Genomic DNA, 26840 nt, shown 5'->3' on the forward strand with positions numbered 1-26840 from the left:
TTTTAGTTGGTGCTCTTTTTTCCTTTTTTGTCTTTGTCTGTATTGTGTGTGTGTGTGTGTGTTTGTCTGTCTGTCTGTCTGGCCTTTCAAATCCGTGCTGTACACCATGCTAGTAGTGGTCACATTGGAAAATTGGCACAAGAAAGATACTTCCGGTTTTAAATTGGGTAGGGTCCATCCTTTAACTGTATTATCTGCAGGAGAGTTGGTAAAGTGACATGAAGGGGGATGTTCTTCAAAAAAGTAAAAAATCGACTCACAGCCCCGTTTAGGTCAGTAGTGCGTGTTTTTGGTATCATTTGTCCTAATAATTTACCATTTGTAGAGAGAGAGAGCATTGCACAAATATCACTGAAGCTGATGTTTTAAAGAGAATAGGCTAAAATCCAATATAATTATTGTATTGTTTCTGTCCAGACATTTATACTGTCTGTTTACTTCAAGCATGATTTTAAGATGTTGCAGTAATGATTGAATGTCTTGCTGAATAAATTGCCGCTAGCAGCATACGCTACAGCAGCTGTGTAATAGCGGTACATATAGTTTGTATATTGCTTGTGGAGTATCAAGTTTACAGGGGAAGGCTGGGAGGTTGTGGAAACTAAATTCTCCAGAGGGTTTATTTTAGTGCTCCTCTCTCTTACCTTGGTAATTTGCCATTGGTATTCCCACATTTTATTTTTTTGTGTATATAGTTTAGGTTAACATGAAGCGTTTCAATGATTTGCCTAGGTAAAATTATACGGGGTATGTGATTACTGGAACCATGAAAAAGGCTTCCGGGCAAAAAAAAAAGCCACATAGTCCATATCTAGGATTTAAAAGCAAAGATTTGCTGGTGCTTCTTTGTTTTTTATTTGACCAAGTCATTTCAGAGAAGCCTGTTTTCTAGTCGATTAGAATGTTGTGTTTAAAGTGAGACACTCCTTTACATGTTTTAAGAAACAAATCAATCATTGCAGATGCTTAGGATGAAAGTCTGCAAAAAAAATAAGGGTCGACATATAATCAATTTTCTGTTGTTCTTTTTTGCCAATTTGGTATTTGTGTTTTTTAAACCAAGTAAATAGATGGAATTCTAATATTTGGTTTTCATGCTGTAATGCAACCAAATGACTAACAGTAATTTAGTTAGTGACAAGAGAGGTCTAATTATAAAATTAACTTGTGGCTTCTGAAAGAGTAGAAGTGCCCTTTTTCCACCAATACTGCAAAAATATGTTTTAAAATTAAGTACTAAAGCCACAACTTATGGTCACTTGGAAATATGAGTGTTTGCTTGGTGTGACTTATGTGTTTATGTGTGGGCTTGTATTTCAGGGAGCACTCAATTTTGAAGACATTGCAGTCTATTTCTACGAAGAAGAGTGGGCAATTTTAGAAGAGTGGCAGAAGGAGCTGTACAAGAATGTAATGCAGGAGAATTACGAGACGTTGATATCTTTAGGTACGGAACTGCGTTCATGTGTTTTTTTTTTATTATTCAGATCATTAATTGCCACACTTCTTTAATAACTGTAACCTTTTTGCAGTAGAGTAAACAGTAACATTTCAGTTATAGAATAGGATGTCTGATGTTTTGAAAGCTGCAGACACTAGTGTTGTATCTTTAAATATTGATATGTGTATCTAGTTATACTATTTTTATTCAATGCTTGTCACCCCTTACCCTCAGACTGTATTTAATTTAAATGGAGCACGCTGTATCCTATCCATGTTTCTGTATAGTTATGAGAGACAGGCCATTACGCTGTTGCTATATCTGCAGTATAGAAATCACGAGGCTGTCCAGCTTGACGACAAAGCTAGAGCATAGACTTGTCATTTAATTAATGAATACCACTAGCAATCCCTGTGGGATCCTGTATGCCTTGTAGTAAATGTGGAAACCCCTTACCCAACCACACCTCTTTTTATTGATAAAAAAGTGAGTACACCATTAATTTACTCCTTTGATGTTCTTGGTGTCTCCTGCTGCTGTCATACCTATACTTTTTTTCATTAGCTCTTGGGATGGTAATGTTCAGATTTTACTTGTGTTCCCTCAAGTATTTCAACAGTTTGGGGGATCTGTTTTCACCAGTTTGATTTGGAAGGTAGGCTTGTGGTCATCCATTTGTCATGGGAGGGATTTGTCTTGCAGAATGAAAAGCCTTTTTAATTTATATGAAGAAGGCTCTGATATATTTTGTTTTAATTTCAAATATTGGGATTGACATTTCTTTGACAGCAAAGTTTGTGGTATGTTTACAGCAAGGTAGAGTAAGGAGTGGCCGGTTGTTTGGAGATTTAATGAGGTGCTTAATTTCACGTATCGGAGGATCAAGATGGAATTTGACTGTTCTGTTGAAGAAATACCAATTTTTCAATAGAGAACATTTGCAGGTCATGGTGATTCTGCACTGTCGGTTGCTTAAAAATCATCTGGGATGTTAAGAGTGACAATTTTAAGGGGGTTCCCATTTCTTTCTGTATCTTTTGATTATTGTTTCATGTGTTGTTCCATCATTAATAGATGTATTAAATCTCCATTTAAGTTTATGTTGATGTATGTTGCTTGGTCAGCAGTGAATAGTTTATTTAGTTATGGTTTACCTTTCACAGATTTTTAATGGATGATTTTGTTTTCTGTTCATTTATATCTTTTTGATCAGATTATCAGTTAAATTACCTGTAGAGGGGAACCTGTTGCTTCATGGTTTAATCTCTGTGCCTGAGTTCCTGAAGTTGTTTTTGGAAGGAGCCATAGTCCCAGTTAGTCTGTGGATAAGAAATAGTCCCTTTTATTCGTCATATCTGTCACAAACACCAGCCATCACAGACAGTACGTACTTTCTAAGTGTGACCAGCCAGTTGTTTCATAGAAAAGATAGAACAATATGGTATAAAATCTGAGATCCGTCATCAAACAGTCTGTTTTACAAAAATATTTTAGCCTTCATAGTTTAAACAATGAGCATTTGTGCTATTTTGGAGGATAGCTTTTCTACATTTCTGCATGTATGCGGCATTTGTTTTGCACAGTTGTGCTTAATAATTCTGGTTATTTATTAAACTGGCACCTACTTTCATGGTTTTTGGAGTTAGATCAGCTGAAGTATTAAGAACGTTTTAAAACTGTCTTTTTTCTTATTGTATAGTGTAGCTCAGAAGTTAAACTATCAACTTTTCCTTTCAATCTTTTTGTGAAATAGTTGGAACATTACATATCACAGTAATCTAAATACACATTATTGCACAATCAAATCAAATTTCAAAGCTTTATTCGACATTCGTCATAAAAGCAATTCCTCCCTTAATAACTTATTAACTTAGTCTTTTTGGTGGTTTTGCTAGTATGGGGAGCACAAGGTCCTATGGCCTAATCTGTTGTTTGGCGGACAGAATACAGACGGCCAGGGTGGTAGAGAACTTTAACTGCACCACTCTGATGGACTACCGTCTGCCAGATTTAGAGATCATTGCCGGCTCGCTGTGATTCCTGTATGTTTTAATAACATTTTTGTTTTTCTGAAACAGAACTCCCAGAGTGAGAGTCAATTATTGAAAAACAAAAAAACAAATGATCCCACATCCAGGTTTTTTCTCTGGGTGTTGGGGGAATGGCATAATTTGGGTTTTTCTTTCAGTCTGTCATTGCCAGGTTTTACCGGATTCATGGTGAAAAAGATCTCCCTCTGTCCACCCTAAATAGGATGGGCAGTGAAATGCTCTTCCTCCAACTGGATGCTTGATTGGGCCGGCAAAGGACGCTTCCCATTGATGGAGCCAAGAGGGCTCAGTCACGGAAAGCCTGTCCACCAAACTCTAAATCAGGCTATAGACTCCTAAATGCAGCCTTACTGCTTTGGACCAAGTTACTGATTTACCCTCCGGTGTCTAAATTTACAAATATTTTTTTGTTTAAACAAGGATTATGAATACTTAAAGGGCTAGTTTGCAAAAAAGCAATGCTTGTTTGGTCCCAATGATAATCAACAGATGCTAAGGCACAGCAGGCAACAGCTGGAAACCGTTTGACTCACTTTTTAATGGTTCTTGGGAGTTTGGCAGCTAGCTATGGTTTTGCCTTGTATACATAAATGAACTTAAAATGGCTGCTTGTTACGTCTTTTGTAGAGAAGATTCAGTAAACTGATTGGATTATTCTTAAAATATCATGGTGACAAGGTGCAAAATAACTACTGTCTCTTTGCTTCAGGAACAGTGGCTCTATTGATATCGTGTTGGATGGCGGTCTCAGAAGGTGCAGTCAGATAACCTATGGTGCAGTATCCATTAGCAGTAGACACTGGGCAGGTGGTGTAGGAAAAGGAATGTAAGCTTCTGAATGAGAGGTGATTAGCTTGACAGAGCAGTCTTTAAAGAAAGACAACGTGCCCAGCCTGAGGCATGATGAAGCTTATGCTGGTATCAATTACGTGGTTCTTGGAGCACATTGTTTCTGGCTAGTTGCCTGAGTGAAATGGGTGATGGTAGCTGAGACAGGCCATCTTCAGCTTTGGTGAGCATCATCCCTATCTTCTAGAATAACAGTACGCACATTGCATCCAGTGACTGTTAGCTCTGCATTTATGCACCATCTAAGATTCTTCATTCATTTAAAAACTGTCCTGCATAGGTAGGCAACAATAGCCCATTAAAACAAAGGAAACACTTTTCTTGAAATCTAATGAGCCGCTAGTGCAAAGATGATCTTTGTTTAGCCTTCAGTGGAGAAACATTTGTTCGGCTTCACGTAACTCTTTAATTACATCCTTATAGAGGAAATACGTAGAATATGAAGACTGACTTCTATAGAAAATTACATGCTTAGTCTGTCTTGACGTGAAGTCATTTGGTTTCAACATAGGGGTCCAGATTGCAAAAAGGCAAGAAAGCAGCAGAGAAATTATTTGCAGTGTATAGGGACATGTAGCTGATTTTTGGAATGCCACACTCAAGAATCAATCCATGTTTGATGCTGCAAATGCTCTACACAGCTTAACTTCACTCTTTTATTACATGCATGGTATAGTTTAACACTGTTACAGATCACAAATCACTGCAGTCAGTTTGAATAGCACAAGGTTTCACTTCAAAAAGAGGTCCTCAGTTTCACCCCCCTCCCCCCCCAAAAAAAAGATCAAGGCAAGGATTGGACCAACAAAAGAGACAATAAATGAAAGCATGTGGGATGTAAAGTATAGTTGTGGTGAAAGCTTGGTTACAGTGACACAGTGTGAAAAACGATGGATTGGGATGTGGTCCAAGTGATTGCTAGTGGCTGTGATGAATTCAAATATTCCATCCATCACCTTCTTGTTGTTCCAGTTGATGCCTTAAGTGGGACAGGTATGCCCAAACATCAGTCCCGTGCACACTGTGTCCCTGGAACCAGGCTATACCCATCTGATGAGCCCATAACAAGGGCAAAACAAGCATTTGCAATGCAATAGGTCTTGCATTTACGAGAATTTGAGCTAATGGCATTGTAAATGATAATGCCTTTTTATTTGTGTGTTGGTTTTTACAAACCGATAAATAAAAGGCATGGTCATTTACAATGCCATTAGCTCAAAGTCTCGCAAATGGGAGACCTAATGCATTGCTAATGCGTGTTTTAGGACATGTGCCTGTGTGGCAACAAATGTTCTTTAAATCACACAAATATGTATATTTCAATTTGAGTAACTTAATTAGGTGTTGCAAAGGAGACATATCGCCTTTATGTAGGTGAAGCTAAAACTCCACATTTTATTTTCAGAAAGGTAGCCACCCTAGTGGGCAACACAGCACTATTGGTAGCACGGGGACAACTGTGCAGCAAAGGAATGCGAGCTGCCGTTTTATGAACCCCGGTATATTTAGAAAATAAACGCAGCAGCAGAATGTTAACGCCCAGACCAAGTAATTAACAGGGGTCGCTGCCTGAAGTCTCCTCTCTGGTCCCAAGGCCTGCCACCGGCAGCAGTGCTTGGCCAATCTGCCGCGGGCTTTTCATTTAAATGAGAAAGAATGCAGCCTTGTTTAAGTAGGACCTGGGCCAGGCCGCCTCCTCTGATAAGCCGCTCTGGGACATTGGTGTCTCCCGTCTGTGCTTGCTCTGGGACCACATTACACAGATACTTAGAGCAAAGTAAACCCGACCTTCAGCTTGGACACGGGAATGTACCAACTTTATTCACTCTACCTCGGACAAGGGATGATGGAAAGAATCATCACAAGCTCCAGCAAAATAAAAAAATTAAAAATGAAGCAAAGGAAGAGGCCCCCTATCATTTAACCGAAAGAGTGACCGTGCAGTACTGAGAGATAACAGTTCTGGTCTACGGTTACAACCGGTTCAACTTCTTGCTGGCACGCAGTGAGAGCTTGTCAGATTGACCTTTTTACTGGGTTCTTCATTTACAACACTTGGGAATATTTTGAACGCCATCTTTGAGCACTATATAGCGCCGATATGTTTTAGGAGTGAAGCGCACAACCTGCAGGTTAGACAGAGGCTCCAGTCACGACAGTCGTGGCTGTGAATATTAATCCACTTAAGGACCACAGAACGAGCACCACCAAGCTGTGGATTGGTACGGTACCCCGCAATAATGAAATACCAACCTAAAAACGGAAATTTGTTTAAGTATCTTTGAGAGCAAAAAAAGCCCACTCAGGAGGCGCTCAATTTATGCTCTTACAAACTCATCAGCATGAAGGGCAATCGCGGCAAGAATCATTTCATTTTTAAACGCATATAACAAACAGGCCCTAGGCAGATTAGGGGGAGTTCAATGACCCCATGATAACTGTGGTAGGGTAGAGGACTATTAAAGGCGCAGAACCGAAGTGGCATGCATTGACAAATCAAGCAACACGCCGAACAGCATGAGGCGTCCACGCTGCCAGCTGCCGGACCCTTGCCAAACCTGACTGGGCCCACGGAATGCGCGTCCCGGGGGCTCTCGGTGTCACGAGTGGGTACGTTCTCCCGCCCTCCCGCCGAGTGCTGTGTGATGGCTGCTACGAGCGTGGCCTCAGCGCCTTCTGGAAGTTACACTAAGTCCTGGTGCGATTGGTTGGGTTGTGCCGCAAATCCAAACATACGTCGCAGAGAGGCTGACGTCTTCCACCGTGTCTACTAATGCTCCCGTGTAAAAAACCCTGCTGCAGAGTGTACTGAAGGAGACAGACCGGCCGAACACAAGCTCGTCCTGGGGAGGCTGGCTGTCATCACCTGCAGGGCCAGTCTCAAGTGTGATAGTCCCCGAGGTTTGGTGAAAAGGACAGGGTGCTCCGCAAGCTTTATGCTTTCCGTTTTGGCACTTGACACCCCAGTGGTGCTCAGAAATGATTTGGCGCACATCTGTCACTTCTCATTATTGTGATCTCAGGCGAACACCTGATGCCCAATAGCTCCGGTCTCTGGGCGCACACAGAATCTGTACGTACAATTTTCTCTTTTAAAGACGGCCCACTTGGATGGGCTTGTCTGCCTTCCTTCTGCTGCAAAATGTTTGTTATCTTTATGGGGCCATGTGGCCCATAAAGATAAGGAACCTTTTGCGGCAGAAGGAAGGCAGACGACCCAGTCCAAGTGGGCCATCTGTAAAAGAGAAAAGTGTACGTCATGAACACCTCTTTCCCAATGGCCGTCCACCGTTTAGCATGAACGGTGACACCGGTCAATGGGAAAGAGGTGCTGGGCTTAAAGCCCGCTATTGAATCTCCCTTGAAATCATAAAATCTCACGAGAGAGACTGCGCATGTGTGCATTCGATGGCACGAGACCTAATGAGTGTTGTGCTACTTGTGTAAGGGTTCGGGAAATACCTGGCTTGGCAGTTCAGGGTGGACTGTCCCAGTGGAGCAGGGTCAAGACTTATTTGCATATAGCTGGGCATGTTTGCTTTTTCACACAATAGCTGTTTCTCAGGGAGTTTTTATTGCTATTTATGAGAACTCAGTATCTATGTGTGAGAACTCAGGGAAAGCTCGACCTGTGTGTGGGAATCTCAAAAAAATATTTCAACAAAGAGTAAACATTTACTTTAGAATAAAATTAACTGCCCGTCTAGCTTTTTTAAAATTGACAATTAAAAAAAAACGAGAATTTAAAAGCATAGACCAAGAGAAAAACAAAATATAGGAAACATTGGCAGGTAGCCCTATATTAGCAGAATGACACAGCTAAATTTGGTCAGACAGGCTTTACCCACTTGTAGTTAACACCTCTGTTCATTCTTCTCGACTCCTGCCTCTGATTGATACGATTTCCAAGACCAAAGAAGTACTCCATCTTGTTTCCTATGGTTGCATCTAGATACCCTTCAGATTTCTTAACCATGGCTATGCTCAGGAAAATAAGTTGTTAGACTTGTTTCTCTTCTTCAGATAACAAGCATTGGCACATGGGTACCTTATGGAGGAACGTGTGCAGTACTTCTTGAACCACTATTACAGCTTCCCATACCTCAGGTTTGTGTGTAGGGTGCCTTTGAGTGTGACCAAAATTTGGGTGTGTGGAACCTTTCCATTCATCCTGAGCAGCAGAGAGAAATTATAAGACACATTTGGATGGTCAGTGTTATTCACAATAGGTGCACTCTCAGATTGAAGTGCTCCCATCCAGAAACTCCTGCTCAGAAAAACTAGCCCACATTAACTGAACTGACTGGTTCAGGAAGTTCATGTGCTGTGTGGGACAAAGAGTAATTGCAAGGACCAAGATCCCAAAAGTGCAAAAGGACCTTTTCTTGATACTGCATCTTAGTAAATCAGTGCCCCAAATAAAAATACAGGCCCACTATGAAAACTGCAATCAGCTGGATCAAGAAAATGAAACTTATAATGCGGATTCTTCATTTCATTTTTCTGTCTCTTAGAGGAGACTGTATGTATTCAGTTGCCCATCTGGATGTTTGCTTCCACCTATCATTGAGTCATTAAAACTCCACTTTCCGGAGCATTGCCGGCCAATCGCACCACCAAACGCTTGCATTCAGTGGCTTTCGCAGGCACAGTGGGAGAGCTGGAATCACCGTCCTATAATATTAAAACCATACTGTACCTTGTAAATGCAGTTTCTCCTATTTTCTACTGGCATACGCGACCATCTAAAATAATGCCCTTCTTGTATAAATTCAGTTGGGTGCACAATATGTCCTCATTTATGCCCTGGGGTTCAGTATTAGATGAACCTGTGTCTGTGAGTTAGCCCTGCCAGGCACTTGCATAAAGATGACATGCAGGGCTGTTCTGCACTCTCAAACGATCTTAAAAAATGATGAAACTGCTGAACAGCTCTGGAATCTTCATGGTGGTGCTGAGGAGATGCCCGCTTGATAAAGGCCATCATGTTGGCACCTTTTTTCTTCTGTTAACGGGCATCAGACACTTCTTTTTCTTATCCTACAAGTTTTTTTTGTGTTGTGCACAGTGGCAACATGTCTCTGGTACCAGTATTTCCAGTACTGTGCTTTGGAAGAGATGCGGCGTGTGCGGCCAGAGTCACTGACTCCAGAGCGTGGGGTTCACAGTTCGTCCGGTGGCTGCTCAGCTCATCATCATGTAACTGGGAAGTAACTCACTTAATCTCCCCGACCACCTCCAGTGCTTTGGAATTGGACTTGGAAGTGGATTTATAGAGCGCATAGCTCCCCGGGGGCGTCCCGGTGCTGGTCTCATTTGAGACCCTTAGAGGTGATAAACAAGTCACTAACACAGATTCCTCAATGTTGTAAATGTTTCATCCTTTCTTCATGTTACTTCTTTTCGTGGACCTCTTTGTCTCAATGGATTTCCTTAACCCTTCCAGTATTCTAACTGTCATGCAAGAGGTTTTAATGCTTATATTCCACGTGAGAGGTAGTGCAGACAGTTCAAATTCACCAACATTCTCCTTCTGGCTTACTCAAGAGTTTCTAGAAGTAAGACCTATGCAGAGGAAAAAAGCGCAGAGAGATTGATTATAAATCTGTGAGGAGGCAGGTCTTACTTCTCGAAATTCATATATAATCCACCCCAAGGACAGGACGCAACTACTCATACAACTGGAATCTGTAAGTAGTGCTTTCCATAGTACTTTTCCACTTGATAGAGTACATGTTAATGTGTATATAGGTGTCTGCTCAAGCTTATGAAATAATAGTATACTTGCATACATCAACAAGATGCGTATAGCCTAAGAACATAGATTCTTTTAATTTCACAGAAATTTTCTGATAGGCCAATTTCATTTTCAACTATGGCAATCACTACCATTCTGGATACTGAGCAACTCCCAGATGGCCGAATTCAAATACCCTGTATTTTCTAGGTCCCTCTCAATTCTCACCCCTCGGTTTGTTTCCTGCAGCAGAGCCACAGGCATGCTGCACTGTCCAACAGTGTCCTGAATGACTTAAGGCCCTGCTTCCGTCTCAAATAGGGTAAATCTTGTGTTCCGACTGCCTGCATTTTGTGGGTAAATAAATACGAGCAACTGATGCAAAGGGTGGCTTGTTTATTTCTAGAGGAGATAGCTGAAGCTGCACTGAATGCTTTGTACAAATTGCTTTTATGTACATCCTGCTTTTAGGTAAAATAACTGTACATATGTTGTTTATAAACGAACACATTAATATCAGTTTTCTTGTTTGTCTGTCACAGACCATCACTTGATATCATTATTCACAGCGAGATCTTCATTGAACTTCCTTTAATACTTATGACACTTTAATATATGTTGAAAACGTGATTCAAAATGAACGATTTACCCTATGTTTCAAAACAAATTATTGAGGGAAAACACCCAATCCAACTCCTAAAAAGTGATCAAGCTTTCTGCTGTGCAGTTATTAGTGCTAAATAAAACATGCCTCTTACTCCAGGGTATGTAATTTAGTTTTATATATATATATATATATATATATATATATATTTTTTTTTTATTTATTAGCATTCGTAATCAGTACACAGCAATGAGCCTACAACCCTGAGGACACAGCAAATAACCAAAGATAGATAGTTTAAACAGCTCTTCAGCCGACAACGTCAGGTCCGGCAGCGTAACAAGAAATATATGCATCATGTGTGCTTTCATCGCTCATTTATACTCAGATGACGTCTTACTTCTATATTTTACAGCAAGCAGAACTAAACTTATAGACTCAATTGTTTCGTCAATTTTTACACATCAATTATGGCAGTGACGACGAGGTTCCCACACTGGTATCAGTAGTGTGGAAGCAGAAAGTAGTTAATCGCAGAACCCCTGATTACCTCTGGGCACCTCAGGCTGGCAGTGTACCTGCCTCGACTCAAACTATGCCAGCACCTCCCTTGTCAATCAGCTAGAGCAACTCAGTCATCCTCCCCCCTCATCGCCTGAGCTTTCAATATCATCAGGTGCGCAATACCCATTGGACTCACGGGGCTTCATGCCCTCCCGGTGTGTGTTAGCCCAGGCTGACACAGCTTTGCGGGCCGGCGACCGTCCAATTACAGCCGCACCCGAGTACTTGACAGGTCTTTAAAAGACCATTTACTTGGCTTTTGTCGTGTTTTCACCCCTTCTTCTTACAGCCACTCTGTCTATGGTTGGAAGAATTAGCCCCCCCAAAATATTTTTCAGCTCCCCCGAAATTTGGCTCTAGTTGCCCGCCTGATAAGCATTGATAACACATATAGTATGTGTGCTTGCATGCATTTAGCATACTTGTCCAAACCTTTTGGCTTTGCCATTGCTTGTTTTAGGTTTTTCTTTGCTTCACATGTCCATACAACTGCTAGTTGCTTTTAGTGCGAACTCCAGGGAAATCCCTCCTATTTGTTTCGCAGGTACCCATTTCATTTATTGTTTACTCAAAACGCTCGACCAGGCGATTGTTGTACACCTAAAAATCTATAAATGTTTTCACGCACCTTTTGTTGTGTCTCTGCATCTTTAATAAGTGCTGCCAGTTCCACAGTAAATACATATGCATTTTACTTCAGCGAAAGAGCACGTTCTTTGGAGTCCTTAATTGTATCAAGTGCATCGACAGTCCATGTTTACCTGTGTTGTGAAGTGGGACAATCTTCCTCTCTCTGGCCCTAATTGTTAGTTTTTGCTCTTTCTAATAATATACGTCATTCCACGCTTGGGTCCTGAACAACAGCTTCTTAGAACAATAAAGTAAAATGAACTCCAGGCCTCGCCAGTAGATGGCAGGATACGCTAACATAAAACAGGTTGGTCATATCCCAACCTCGTAGCGTAGACAAACCTGGGATGTCCCTTTTCGAGCTAATATTATCATCTTTACTATGCCCCAGCCAGTTACCAAGGTTTCTCCACAACATCAGTCACCTATACATATTTGACGGCTGGCTAAGTAGACTGTGATGTGACGGCAAGTATATATTTTCTTTTATGTTTGATAGCGGTTTATTCATTTTTTCACAATGTCAGAATTGGAAACTTTTCTAATTCTGAATAGAATTGGAAACTTTTCCAATTCTGATTGATTTCTTTTTAAATTATTTCACTATAAATGTTAGCAAAAGTTACGTTTGTAAAGCATCTATCAAACAAAGCACAGTGCAGCTATATGTACAAACAGCAGTGCTAATTATCACAACACAAGATTCTATTTTTAACCATACAAAAACGACGCAGAGAGATTGATTTCATGGCCAGCCGTTAGCAAATTAACTTGGTAGATTTTGTATAAGCATATTTTTAAGCAGGTCCTTTTAGTTTTTCGAATTTGGCTTCTATGGGAAGATCATTCCTGAAATGGGCTGCAGACATGTTTGTGATCTGGTTTGTGGTCCCCTTTAATCAAGTTGCACCATGGCGGATAGGACACTTGCCATATTAGCTTGCACACCTGTGCTGGGATCTTTCACTGCATATAATGTCTGTGTACCTGATCAGGTGTACTAATTACTTTCAATTGTTTATGTGTCGGAGTTGATCGAACTGCACTGTATTTGGAGGTAAAAGTAAGTTTGTTAATGGACACTTAATTCTTGCCTTCAGTCCTGGACTCATGCATGACCTGTCTGCAAATTTTCGTAGACTAGATACACTTCTTTTTTAGATCCGGCAAAGGGACAGCTTTTACTGCTTTGTTAGCCTCACCTAATAAACATAAATGCATAAGTGAAGAAAGAAATGCTTATAAACATATATGGTGTGGCTTTGGTAAATTCATCTTCATCTAGTTATGTTCAGCTGTCATTCACATCCTCTTCTGTCTGTCAACGCATGCAGCATGAGGCAATGGGTTAGTCCACTACAGCCATTGGCGCTTCTCTACAGTGAATGATGGGATCACGTGCTCATCCTGCTATAAGAGAAGTCACTCCCGTGCCAGGGCTGGTGTGCCTTTGCATTTTTCTTTCTATTCTTTATCTTCTACCCTTTTGTTGTTTAAACAATGTCTTTAGGTTACAGGAATCCAAGACCAACAGAACCTTGTTATTGCACCATTGAGAATCCTATTTTCCTGTGATGTGCACTTGAATTAGTAGGGCCTTCTGTATATCTACACGTGTTCTAAATATACTTCCCTGATGGCAAGCACCTGTACTCTCTTAATAAAATTATATGCTTCTTGTTATATATTTTTTCTGCACCTGCAATAGGGTAACCAGAATTTTAAAGCAAAAAACCGGGACATTTCTCAAAAATAGAAGAAGGACTATCATTTTACGTCAACCGAGTGCACAGAATGACAGCGCTCCTCAGTAGAGAATTACAAAACAGGCAATAAGAACATACATAAGACGCAATTTTTAAAACCAGTAGCTTGCCTGTGAATTAAGTTGCTTTCTTGGAACAACTGCAAACTATTCCTGCTTTGTAAAACATAAAAAAAAACCTACCCCGTTTTTAGTCGACCCTCTCCAAAAACCGGTACATGAGCTAAATTTCTCAAAATCTGCCCGGACAGCTGGTGAAAAACGGGGACCGTACTGGAAAATCCGGCACGCCGGGTCACCCTAACCTGCAAGGATATGACCATCAAGTTCAGGTAGTAGCATGTTTTCTTCCTTTTTAGGTAGGGGCTCTGCGTGCGTCAGGCTCGTGCACTTCCTGGAACCAAGACATGCTGTATCTACATCGTGGGCTTACAGCCCGCCCATAGGCTTCCCATATGCTGGCACCATCGTTGCTCCATTTTTCGTTCTCCCCATTTGTCAAGGGCATGCATACGTCATGCCTCTTCCGGTGTTTAGCCCTTCCCTAGCGCGCTGCCTAACTTATTTAAACAAACACAGCAGCCATTTTCATCCACTATTTTTGGACTACTTTGTAAAGTTTCATAAATGGGTGACCGTGCTTGCATCTGGCAGTACTTTCCGTGGACGCAGGACTCACTGCGCAATGCATTTATGGCAAGTTGCTGTTGTGTACAATATTGTACAAATACGGGAAGGAGCGTGTACTTGTATTTGATCTAGGTGTCACTGTCCATTTTGTCTTTGTATTTTGCCGTAAGTCTTGTGATCACATACTCACAGCCAGGGCTTTAAGTGGGCCGGGTCTCAAGGGGTCTGAGCACAAGCAGTTGTTTTCAGGGGACCTCGAAACGGGTCTCTATCGGGCTCTGTTTTGAGCCCTGGTACAGGCGGTCCGTTTTTTCCGGACTGCAGTGACAGCAGTTTGCTGTCACTGCAGTCTGGAAAAAAGTGCCAGGGCGCAAAACAGCCCGATAAAGACCCGTTTGGAGACAGTAAGCACATGGTTGTGCGCTGCCCACACTGCTCACTTCTCACTAGTGGAGAAGTTACGCCATGATGTCATGTCAGGTGAGCGTTGTAGGGGAAGGGAAATCCTTTAAAGAGTCCTTTTCTTTCTGGATTTCCCTTCTCTTTCTGAAACGCAAGAGCAGCAACATTGTGGTATGCTTTAATTGGAATCTTTTTCAATATTATATGTAACAAGCCATAGTTACAGCTTATTTATCCTATGCAACTAATAACCATTGACAAAGCCAATAGTCCTGACTTATTGTAGGTATGATGTTACTTGTTGTATCACATATCTGGATGCAATGACAGGAACCGCAAAATACAAGTCGGGTGTCACACTATGCTAAGCACAGATTTTTAGAGTAAGTGTTTTAAAGCCACGCCCCTAAGTACACTGGCCACGCCCCTTTGAGAGACCCCCCAGTTTTTTCATCCCACTTAAAGCCCTGGAGATTCTCGGACGTGAAGTCTCGTCAACCACCACTAAGCTCTTCAATTTTCTTTGGTCTACTGACATCAGGCGCGCAACACCCATTGGGTTCACGCGGCTTCAGCCCCTATCCCCCCTGCCCCCGTCGTGTGTGTAGGCCCGTGCGGAGACAGCTTCCCGGGCTGGCAAGCATCTAATTGCAGCCGCACCTGAGTACTTAACAGGTCTTTAAAAGACCATTTACTTGTAAATGAGGCTATTGTGTGTTCACCCCTTCTTACAGCCACTCTGTCTATGGTTGGTAGAATTAGCCCCCCCCGAAATATTTTTTAGCCCCCCCCCCCCCACCCCCACCCCGAAATTTGGCTCTAGTTACCCGCCTGACTGACACGCCACCACACAGTTGCTGCCGAATACCGCAAAATTACTCTTTTGGGGTGTCTAGCTCAATCTTCCTTCGTAATACCGGTAATGTAAAAAAACAGTAGAGGGCGCACATGCGCTATTTTAGATGAAAACTATTTCCGAAATATATAAAAGGGTCATCAGGTGAAACGTATACATAAAATAGATCACATTACCCAATCCTGCATTCCCAGTTAACCATAAAGAAGAAGAAAAAAACTCAGAACATCTGCGTGCTTCATTGTGTTGGGCTGTATCTACGTCCAGTTGTGATATCGTTCATTAAATTGAATCCATAGAGGCAGGGCTTCATTTGTAAAACAAAATAATAAGTGCCAGGGATATTGTCAGGAGGCCACTGCAACTTGCACCACCCATCACCTCTGCCAACGCTGGCAATGACAGAACCAACACAACCACTAACCATCACACTCCTACAAGTGTGACAATTCTGACTATTCCAGGCTTTCAAAGCCATCAGAATGGCGTGGGCTGCTTGGATTAGTAATTTTTAATGTACATTGAATTAATAAACAACTGTTGTTCTGCTCCTCTCTAAATAATACAAACAGTGCCGCCATGTGGCAGACTGTCATAAGTGCCGTGTTGACAACTAGGTGCGGGTGCCGAGCACTGGAACTCACCGGCTAAGATTAAGCACTGCATAGAAGATAATGATGATGGGCTTGTTCAAAGAAGGGCACAATTCTTGTGTACCTCGTTACGATTGCTGTGTCACGGTTTCACCGGGGTCGGAGCGCAACTAAATGTCTAACTGATCCATTTCTGGTGCACCATTACTCATGAAACTGCTTGATCAATCAACTTTTTTTACTTAATATTTCTCTACGAATACTCGTTAAACTTATTTTACATTATTTTACTGTCAAGATATTAAACAGTTTTTAAATGATTGGTTATCGTGTCCCAAAAATTTCGGTGAGACCCTCACGGGTGTTTTTGCAGCGCTTGATAAATCCTGATTGATTGATTAGAACACCTACATATATATACAAGATAAGCTAAGCATTGCCTATAGTAAGCAAAAAAACTATTTTCTATTAAAAAAAAACAAGTAAACGTGATCATAAGGCATTGTGCTCTCTAATGTGTTAATAATTTTTATCATTTAATATACTGACATAATATCATGTAGACACTCCCATTGCTGAGACCGATTGGCTATTGCATGGCTTGTTTATTCTATTTGCTTTTGTGGCACATGCTTGCAATAAAGAATGTAAAAAAAAATAGCCATCGGACCTGCTAGCCAAGGACAGACCTGTTGCAGAAAAAATGTTGTGCACAAGTTTACCCCCAACAGAAACCCCAAAGAGTAGCAGCTCAGTGCCAGGTTTGAAGAAACAATGTCCCTAAAGAACACAGGTAAGTTAAGAAACACATAAACAGGACACAAGGGAGTACTGGGGTATGCGGGCACAAGGACAAACACTGGGGTAAGGAGTCGAAAGAAACGGATGAAAAGGCACACTTAAAAATGAGAGGAGAAACTTACTGACGGGCGTAGGGTGAAAAGGATAGGAGGGGAATTGGGTGGGAAGTCCCCACCAACACATTAACAACCACCACCTGCCCCATCCCAGCCGTCACTCCTCCGAGCTATACCCCCATCCCACCCACGCATATGCAAATGTGAGCGAGCAAAAACCAACAAACCAGACAGTGATTTTCACCAAGGCGGCCATTCACCACATTGGGTTTGTCAACCTGTTTAAATCTGTTCCTGGTCTAAAATACAAGGAAACCTGATGGAAAGGGATTGTCGGAGGTGGTACCACCACGTTGGTTTTAGTCTGAATTCACACAGCTCTCTGCATGGACCATTAATCTCCCCCACATTCTACTTTAGCCTTGTTTTACTGCCATTCAACAGTTATCCAGCGCATTTCTGTATAGTTGTGTTTAAGTTCTTTCTTTCCAGGCATACAAAGGCAGAAAGGCATTGTCATTGAGCTGGACTTAGCATGATCTTCAGCACAATAACATTCTCTGCCTTTAGCAGTTGTTGGAGGGTTGTTTCTAGCTCTGAAAATCAAAGGTGTATGTGTCAAACAATGGTATTGGGTGACCAGATAGAGTTCAAGTGCATGCACCAGTCTCAAACTTGTGACAAAAAAAGGCTGAATCGAAATTTGCCTAGAAGTGTAACAGTAAGTTTCAATTCTATTAAGGACACGGATGCTTTTGTACCTTCTTCGCTGTTTTATTACAAAAGTCACAGCAGCCAAAAACAAACCAATTAACAACAGCCCTACCTTAGAACAAAGGATATGGGCAAAACAGAAAAACAATGTCCATCGACTACAACTCCCATGAGTATTACTAGGCAGTCCATATTATAGTCCCTTCTTAGTCTCCACTGTAGTTAGACAGGACGTCCCCTTCATGACCACTTCCTCTTTCTTCGCGCGAGGCACGCTATGTCATTACTGATCCTGCTTGGCACCATCATTTCCTATCAAAAAAAAAAGGCCACAGCGTCAGCAGTGAAAGGGCATCCAAAGCACATACAATGCAACACTGCCAAGTTACAACTGCATAAGACTGGAAAACCTGAGTACTTACTGCAGTACGGGCGGGTAATCTCCGCAGGAGACCGGGAGGGATAATCCTCGCCTCCGTGTCCTTAATAGAATTGAAACTTACCGTTACACTGCTAGGCAAATTTCGATTCTATGTCAAGACCGGAGGCTTCAGATTATGCTAGTTTAAAGCTTACTCACGACCAAATGAGCAATGTCCACCACAGGTTTAAAGTAAAACCTCTTAAACGTGGAGTCCGAAGACCAATCTGCAGCTCGCATCAAATCCTCCAATCGAGCTCCTAAAGAGAAAGCCTTCGAGGCCATGGCCCCTCTAGCCGAATGAGCACCAAACTGCTTTGTGTCAATGCCTGCTTCCTGCATTACCCACCGTACCCATCTGGCGATGGTGGGAGAAGAGACAGCCTTGTGCGGCTTCCGCAGCGCGATTAGCAACTGTCTTCCGCCTGGAGGGCGAAGTTCCCAGGTTAAGTCCTCATAAGCCTTCAAACACTGGACTACACACAACTTGGGAGTGTCCACGAAGCATGTTTAGGAAATCGTACGTGAACCACACTTCGTGCGACGTCCCAGCGTGAAAATCACCCCATCAGGGGGAAAAACTCCTGCCGCGACATCCAGGGCGCGGACATCTGACACCCGTCTGCACGACACCAGACATAGAAGCATCGCCAATTTAGCTGAAAGCTCCTTCAACGACAGATACCTATTCTGAGGCCATGACAAAAAAAGGTTCAGAACGAGATTGACATCCCACAGAACCGAATAACGTGGCTCTGGGGGCAGAGAAAGGCGAATTCCCCGTAGGATGCAACACACAAAAGGGTGCTCCCCCAGCGGTACACCCGCAATCGGCTGGTGGCCCGCCGAGATTGCTGACCGCATCGTATTGATAGTACGGTAGGTTAGCCCGCCCGAAGCCGATTCTGCCAAGAAGTTCAGCGCCGGAACGATACCCTCGACCACGGGATCCAAGTCCCGTTGAAGACACCAACGTGACCATTTATTCCAGGCAGAGCGATAACGTTTTGCGGTGCTGCCTGCCCAGGCCTTCGAGAGGAAACTCTCAGCCAGTCTCGAAAGGCCCGGGAGCGACCAACGTCGCCCGAAAGCCTCCACGCCATGAGGTGAAGGGAGCTCTGAGTGAGCAGATGATGGGGATCCCCGTCCGCGTCGAGAAGAAGTCGTGGAAATCGGGGAAGTAGGATTGGAGAATCCCAATAAAGTTCCAGTAGAATCGGAAACCAAACTTGAGACCTCCACCATGGAGTCACCAGGACTACGTCTGCCTGCTGGCGGCGAAGGTGGGCAGCCGCCCTCAGTATCATTGAGAACGGAGGAAACCCGTAAGACTTCTCCCCGCTCCAGTTCTGGAGGAAAGCGTCCGTTGCCTCCGCTAGAGGGTCCGGCCTCCAGCTGAAGAAACGCAGGAGCTGGAAATCCAGACAAGACGCAAAGAGGTCCACCGAGAACGGGCCCCAGGCGGCATTCAGGCTTTTGAACACCTGAGGGTCCAGTTTCCACTGACTGGAGTCCCGCAGATATCGGGAATGCCAATCCGCAACCTGATTGTCTCGACCCGGCAGGTATTCGGCCCTCACTTACACCTGCTGTGCCAAGCAGTAATTCCAGAAATCCTTCGCCAAGTCCGAAAGGGCCTTGGAACGAGGACCCCCCAGATGATTGACGTATCGCACGGCCGAGATATTGTCCATGCGCAACAAGACGCAGGAACGAACTGTGTCCTTGGTACAGCAACGAACCGCAAAAGACCCGGCCAGCAGTTCCAGGCAATTGATATGGAGCTCCTGCTCCCCGGATGACCAGGCGCCGCCTGTGGAGAACTCTCCACAGCGGGCGCCCCAGCCGGCCCGGCTGGCGTCGGACTCTATCACCAAATCGGGGACGGGCCCGAAAATCACTCGGCCATTCCAGGCCTCCATGCGGTATCGTAGCGCTGACTATTTCATTCACTGGCTATATCTTTCATTTGGCATTTTACTCTCCCGTGATTAAGCGCCCATTCCACCGCGTAGCGCTCCGCATTTGCGTAGTTGATAGCTGTTTAGTGCAGATATTATCTCAGGCGTATTGTGCTATTACTGCTGTTGCCCATCTGAGGAATTTTAATATTATTCGCTACCTGTGTGCATAGCGCCGATGCTCTGACTGATCGCATTTGTTTTGGTGCATCTACTCTGCCCTCGCATAGCGCCGTGTTGTTGTTTAGGAACCCTCCATTTTGTTGTGCCTGCAGCCCGTCCCTCCCCCTTCGCTAACGCCTCCCAGCTCACCCTCCCACGCTCCGCCCCCTCCACCTTCCATTTATGGCCAATGCCCCCACGCGCAGCGTCCACGCGCTACGGCCACGCCGAAGGTGCGCCAAAGGTAAGCCCGTCTACGCCCGTCCGCGCCTGGACCGCGCCCAGCGCCAGACCCCCTGGCCCTCGTATTGCCCAGCCCTCCCGCATTACCTACGATGCCACCACCCTCCTAGCCCTTAACCCCGGCCGCTCCCCCAACTGCGTCCAAGCCGCTCCTGGACACACCCATGGACTTTTCTCATGCAACTCCTGCAAATTCATCGTCACCGACAACAACTCCGCTACGACCACACCACAGATTCCCGACCCCAACCACCTACAATGCATCCTGCTCAACACCCGATCGGTCCACAGGCACGCCATTGACCTATGGAATCTACTAGACACCATCTCTCCGGACGTCGCCTTCCTAACAGAAACATGGATGAACGCCTCTTCCGCCCCAGACATCACCATTGCCATCCCAGAAGATTATAAGATCATACGCAAGGACCGTACCGGCCACACAGGAGGAGGAATCGCTATCGTCCATAAGAAATCCATCCACATCTCAACCAGCTCTGACGTCAATCTCGCCAACTCTGAACACCTTCACTTCCAGATCCACATCGACCCCAAGACCACACTCAGAGGCACCCTCCTTTACAGACCCCCAGGACCCCGCGCACAATTTAGTGAGGACATTACGGACTTCATCACTCCACACGCGCTCCCCTCCAAAGATTACATCCTTCTGGGAGACCTCAATTTTCACCTTGAAAAGAACAACGACCACAACTCCACCACCCTTTTGGACAACCTCGCCAACCTCGGACTTAAACAACTGGTCACTTCCCCCACCCACATCGCAGGTCACACACTACACCCTATCTTCACCTCCAGCAATCATGTCTCCTTCAGCCACACTACAGCTCTCCTCTGGACTGACCACAGCTGCGTTCACTTTACCTACAACAAGCCCAAACCCAACAACCACCCCCAACCAACTCTGCAAAGAAACTGGAACAAAATCACCATCGACCAGATCTCCTCATCGCTTCTTCTAAACCCCCCAGCCCACTCCTCAAACCCCGACCAAGCCGCCACCAACCTCACCCTATGGTTATCCAACAGCGCCGACATCCTAGCACCACTGAAAAAACGACAAATCAAACTTGGCAGCAAGAAGGCCTCCTGGTTCAACGATGATCTGAAGAAATACACCACCTACTGATCCGAAAGGCCAAGAAAACCGCCTTCAAGGACCGACTAGATAGCAACGCCCACAACAGCAAGGAACTTTTCAACATCGTCAAGGAATTTACCAATCCCTCGGCCAACTCTAACGACATCACCCCCTCTCAAGCCCTCTGCGACTCCCTAGCCTCATTCTTCCACAACAAAATTGCAGACATCCACAACAGCTTCGACAACGAACCCGGAGACCAACCCACCCAACCATCCGCTGGACCTTCACCCCCCTCGAACATCCTTAATGACTGGAACCCAATCTCCACTGAGGACACCATCCGCCTGATGAACTCCATCCACTCAGGATCCCCCACAGACCCATGCCCTCACCACATCTTCAACAAAGCAGACTCCATCATAGCACCGCACCTCCGAGACGTCATCAACTGCTCCCTCAACTCCGCCACCTTCCCGGAAAGCTGGAAACACGCTGAACTCAGCGCCCTTCTGAAAAAACCCACAGCGGACCCCACCGAACTCAAAAACTACCGTCCCATCTCGCTCCTTCCATTCCCGGCCAAAGTCATTGAGAAAGCTGCCAACAACCAGCTTGCCGCCTTCCGCGAAGCCAACAAATCCCTCGACTCCTCACAGTCCGGCTTCCGAGCAAAACACAGCACGGAGACCGCCCTCATCGCAGCAACAGACGACATTCGATCTCTACTGGACAATGGAGACACAGTCGCCCTCATCCTCCTCGACCTCTCCGCAGCCTTCGACACAGTCTGCCATAGCACCCTTCTACAGCGCCTCAGAAACATCGGAATCCAAGGAAAAGCACTAGAATGGATCACCTCGTTCCTCACCGGAAGAACCCAGAGAGTCCGCCTTCCACCATTCAAGTCAGAGGCCACTGAAGTCATCTGCGGCGTACCACAAGGATCTTCACTCAGCCCCACCCTTTTCAACGTATACATGAGCCCCCTCGCTGCCATCGCACGCCAACACAACCTCAACATCATCTCCTACGCGGATGACACTCAACTGATCCTATCACTCACCAAAGACCCTAGCACCGCCAAAACTAACCTACACGAAGGAATGAAAGAAGTAGCCGAATGGATGAAACACAGCCGTCTGAAACTGAACTCAGATAAAACAGAAGTCCTCATCTTAGGTACCTCCCCCTCTGCATGGGACGACTCTTGGTGGCCAGAAGCCCTTGGAAAAGCACCCATCCCGACAGACCACGCACGGAACCTGGGCGTCATCCTGGATTCCTCACTTTCGATGAACAGACAAGTCAACGCCGTCTCTTCATCCTGCTTCAACATTCTTCGCATGCTCAAAAAAACATTTCGTTCGATCCCCACCGAAACTAGGAAAACAGTCACCCACGCTCTGGTCACGAGCCGACTGGACTATGGAAACACCCTCTACGCCGGTACTACCGCTAAACTCCAGAAAAAACTCCAACGAATCCAAAACGCCTCAGCCAGGCTCATATTAGACATCCCATGTAAAGAACATATCTCTGGTCACCTGAAAAACCTCCACTGGTTTCCCGTCAATAAGAGGATCACTTTCCGGCTCCTAACCCACGCACACAAAGCACTCTACGAAATCGGACCAGAATGCCTCAACACACGACTGTCCTTCTACACCCCCTCCCGCCAGCTACGATCATCCAACCAAGCCCTTGCCACTGTACCTCGCACCAACAAAACCACCATGGGAGGCAGATCCTTCTCCTACCTGGCAGCTAAAACCTGGAACTCACTTCCCACTTACCTTCGCCTTACCCAGAACCACCTAGCATTCAGAAAGCAACTTAAAACGTGGATATTTGACAAGTAATTCCCCACCCCTCCTCAAGCGCCTTGAGACCCTCTGGGTATGTAGCGGGCTATATAAATTCTTGACTTGACTTGACTTGATCGTACGTCAGGCCTCTCCGGAGATGGTGCGCCTTGAGGCGCTGCAGGACGCGATAATGCAGGGGCCCCGGAAAGATTGCCTGGATGGAGGACGATAGTAGGCCCACCACCCGGGCAATCTGACGGAGAGAGGTGTGTGATCGCAAGACTGTCTGGCGGAGGATGTGCCGGATTTTCCCCAACTTCTTGGAAGGGAGACTCAGGGTACACCATACCGAATCCACAGTAAAATTGAGGAACACCACCGTCTGAGACGGAACCAGAACAGACTTCTCGCTGTTGATTACAAATCCCAGACCCTGGAGTAAGGATACCGTCTGGCCGAGCTGAAGGTCCAACTGTACCGGGCACTGCGCCATCACCAGGATGTCGTCCAAATAGACTATCATCCGGATACCTTGGCTTCGCAAAAACTCCACTGCCGGTCGGAGGAGCTTGGTGAAACACCAAGGGGCTGAAGATTGTCTGAAAAGAAGGGCGGTAAACTCAAACACCTGATCCCCCCCACCGGAACTGCAGAAAGCGACGGTGCGGGGGATGAATGGGAACCACCAAATAAGCATCCTTGAGGTCCAAACGCACCATCCAGTCGTTGGGAAGCAAGACGTCTCTCAGAAGATGGATACCCTCCATCTTGAAATGCCGGTAGATCAACCAACCGTTCAACTCTTTGAGGTTGATCACCGGACGCTTCCCCCGTCTGGTTTGTCCACCAGGAACAAATTGCTCAAAAAACCTGCTGGGTGTCGAACTGAAGGGCAAATGGCGCCCTTGCGCAGCAGGGCCGACACCTCCTCGTTTACCAGAAGTGCGTCCGCACGAGAGAAAACAATAGGGGGGGGGGGCCTGTCTTGGCGGGGCTGGTCGTAAAATTCCACATGGAAACCCCGTATTGTTTGCAAGACCCAAGCGTCCGCTGTGAGTGCAGCCCAGGCGTCTGGAAACAAAGCCAATCGTCCCCCCATGCGGACCTTGTCCGCCGAAATGACACTCACCGTTAGAGGTGTTTCCGGCAGCATTCTTGAATCCACCACGGCCACGGAAGCGTTGTCCTCTGGTGGGGTAGAAGGTAGTTGTAGTTCTAAGAGGAGTTATACTGTCCTCGTCCTGAGCCTTGATTCCTGTTGGTCGCCTGCTGACCACCACGGCCGGTCGCGCGGCCCCCTCCGCGACCGCCCCCCCTGGAGAAACGTTGGTGGAAGACCTTTTTGATACTCGACTGGGCCCTATCCAGGGACGTGAATGTATTTACAAACTTCCCCAGTTCTTTTATAAATGGTTCCCCAAAGAGACCACCTTGGGCCACTGCTCCCACTTCCGAAGAGGCTAGGTCACCCAACTTAGGATCCAATTTAATTAAGAGGGACCTTCTACGTTCGGTAGACAACGCGCAATTCGCGTTTCCCAGGAAAACCACTACTCTTTGCGCCCAGTTAGAGAGGACCTCAGGGGAGATGGCCGCCCTGGACTCCTTGGCTTCCTCCGCCATGTCTAGAATCTTCGTAATGGGGCCGATGGCATCCAAGAGCTTATCCTGGCAAGACCGCCAGGAACGGTCAATGCCTTTGCGGGGATCCTTAACGAATTTAGCCAAAAACGTGGCCATTTTTGGGTCCAACTCCTGAGTCAGGGCCACCTTTCCCTCTAGTGTAGGCCTAGGGCATTCTCCGCGCAAACAGCTCCTTGCCTCCTTTTCCAGGGGCTTGCGGAGGCGGCCAGCGACGAACTTCGCCACCTTTTCCCCAGGGGCCCAGGCAGCGGACCGCGGATGCATGATTTCATCCGGGTCCAACATCCCTGAGGTGTCCCGAGGGAGCTCGGCGGCGGAGCCCAAAGGGCCCCAAGAACGCTCCGTTCCATCCTTATCATCAGTGTCTGCCGGGGAGGTAGGTACAGGAGACAAAGGAGCACTACCAGCGGATCCCGAGGGGCCCGGGGCCGGGGAAGACGCAGGGGCGGGATCCATCGCCTTAGCTAGGAATGCGTCACGCAACCTCTCAAAGGTGTCCCTGTCCACACCATGCGAATCACCCGGCACCACTTCCCTACAGGGTTTCTTAGGGGCCGGGGGAGTAGACCCCGTCGGGGTGGAAGAACCAGCAGCAACCCCTAGGAGCGCCTGGGTTACCCTTTCGCACTCCTGAATAATACGTGCGGATAGGCGTTCCTCCATAGGCCCCACAATTTCAGAGACACATCTATAAATCGAGCTATCTACCGCTTGGTAGAACTCGTCGTGGTTGAGGTAGCCCTGCGACTCCTCCTCCTCATAGTATTCGTCCCCCATCACCGCTAGCTGACCAGTACCAACCTAAGGACTCTGTAAGAATGAAAATGGGCAAGGGTCAACCTGGGGAATAGGACCGCTGGTTAGAACCAGTACAAATATGTGGTTAGAGCGCTGCTGCCTAAAGTTGGTGCCCAGTGGAACCGGGAATTCTGGGGGGCACTCACCCCACTAGCGCGCAGGCCCTCCTGAAAGGACCGGGCCTCAGTCACCTCCCAGCGCGCTAGGCTCGTGAATGGAAGCAAAGCCAACACTAAGTGCCCTTGAACGCCCGCAGGCGGCAACGCGGTCACGCCGCTATACAGACCCCCACCGGGGCGTAGGAATTAATTGTGGGGCAATACTGGCTCAGCCGAGCGTCAGGGTGAGGTGACAGGGAGCACTTGACAGAAACGTTCTCCTCAGCGCGATTCCCCGACAGGAAAACCGCGCTGAGGAGAACGAGACGCAACAGCACCCTCTAGTGGCCGGAGGCAGCCGAAATAATGGCAAAGTCGCGTAGGAGCAGAAAAGGCTCCCGCGACCGAACTGGGCTCTGTAAAGGAAAACGGAGCTCACTGCAAAACCCCACAATATTGCGCTACACGAAAACTACTAAATAAAATCCCAACAAACCCCAAATACAACAGAAATGAGGAGAGAGGGCCGAAAACCACTTAACTGGCTGCGAAGCAGCGAAGAAAGAGGAAGTGGTCATGAAGGGGACGTCCTGTCTAACTACAGTGGAGACTAAGAAGGGACTATAATTTGGACTGCCTAGTAATACTCATGGGAGTTGTAGTTGATGGACATTGTTTTTCTGTTTTGCCCATATCCTTTGTTCTAAGGTAGGGCTGTTGTTATTTGATTTGTTTTTGGCTGCTGTGACTTTTGTAATAAAACAGCGAAGAAGGTACAAAAGCATAATCTGAAGCCTCCGGTCCTGACATAGAATTGCTCTTGATGCTCCCAGTTTAAAGTCTGTGAAACCATTGTTTGCATATTCAAACTTATTACTAAAATGTACAAATGATAAAAAAATGAAGCTTG

General features: G+C 45.7%; 1 protein-coding gene across 1 annotated transcript in view; it reads left to right on the forward strand.

Moving 5' to 3' along the window:
* Window positions 1–26840, forward strand: part of LOC147697206 (zinc finger protein 425-like) — an 87188-nt gene that overhangs the window by 38140 nt on the left and 22208 nt on the right. The window contains exon 3 of the mRNA XM_086934274.1: window positions 1321–1447. Within this exon, the coding sequence (XP_086790400.1) occupies window positions 1321–1447 (127 nt within the window). The remainder of the gene's footprint in view (window positions 1–1320; window positions 1448–26840) is intronic.

This window comes from Lissotriton vulgaris, chromosome 8, assembly GCF_964263255.1.
Source record: "Lissotriton vulgaris chromosome 8, aLisVul1.2, whole genome shotgun sequence".
Taxonomy (NCBI): domain Eukaryota; kingdom Metazoa; phylum Chordata; class Amphibia; order Caudata; family Salamandridae; genus Lissotriton; species Lissotriton vulgaris.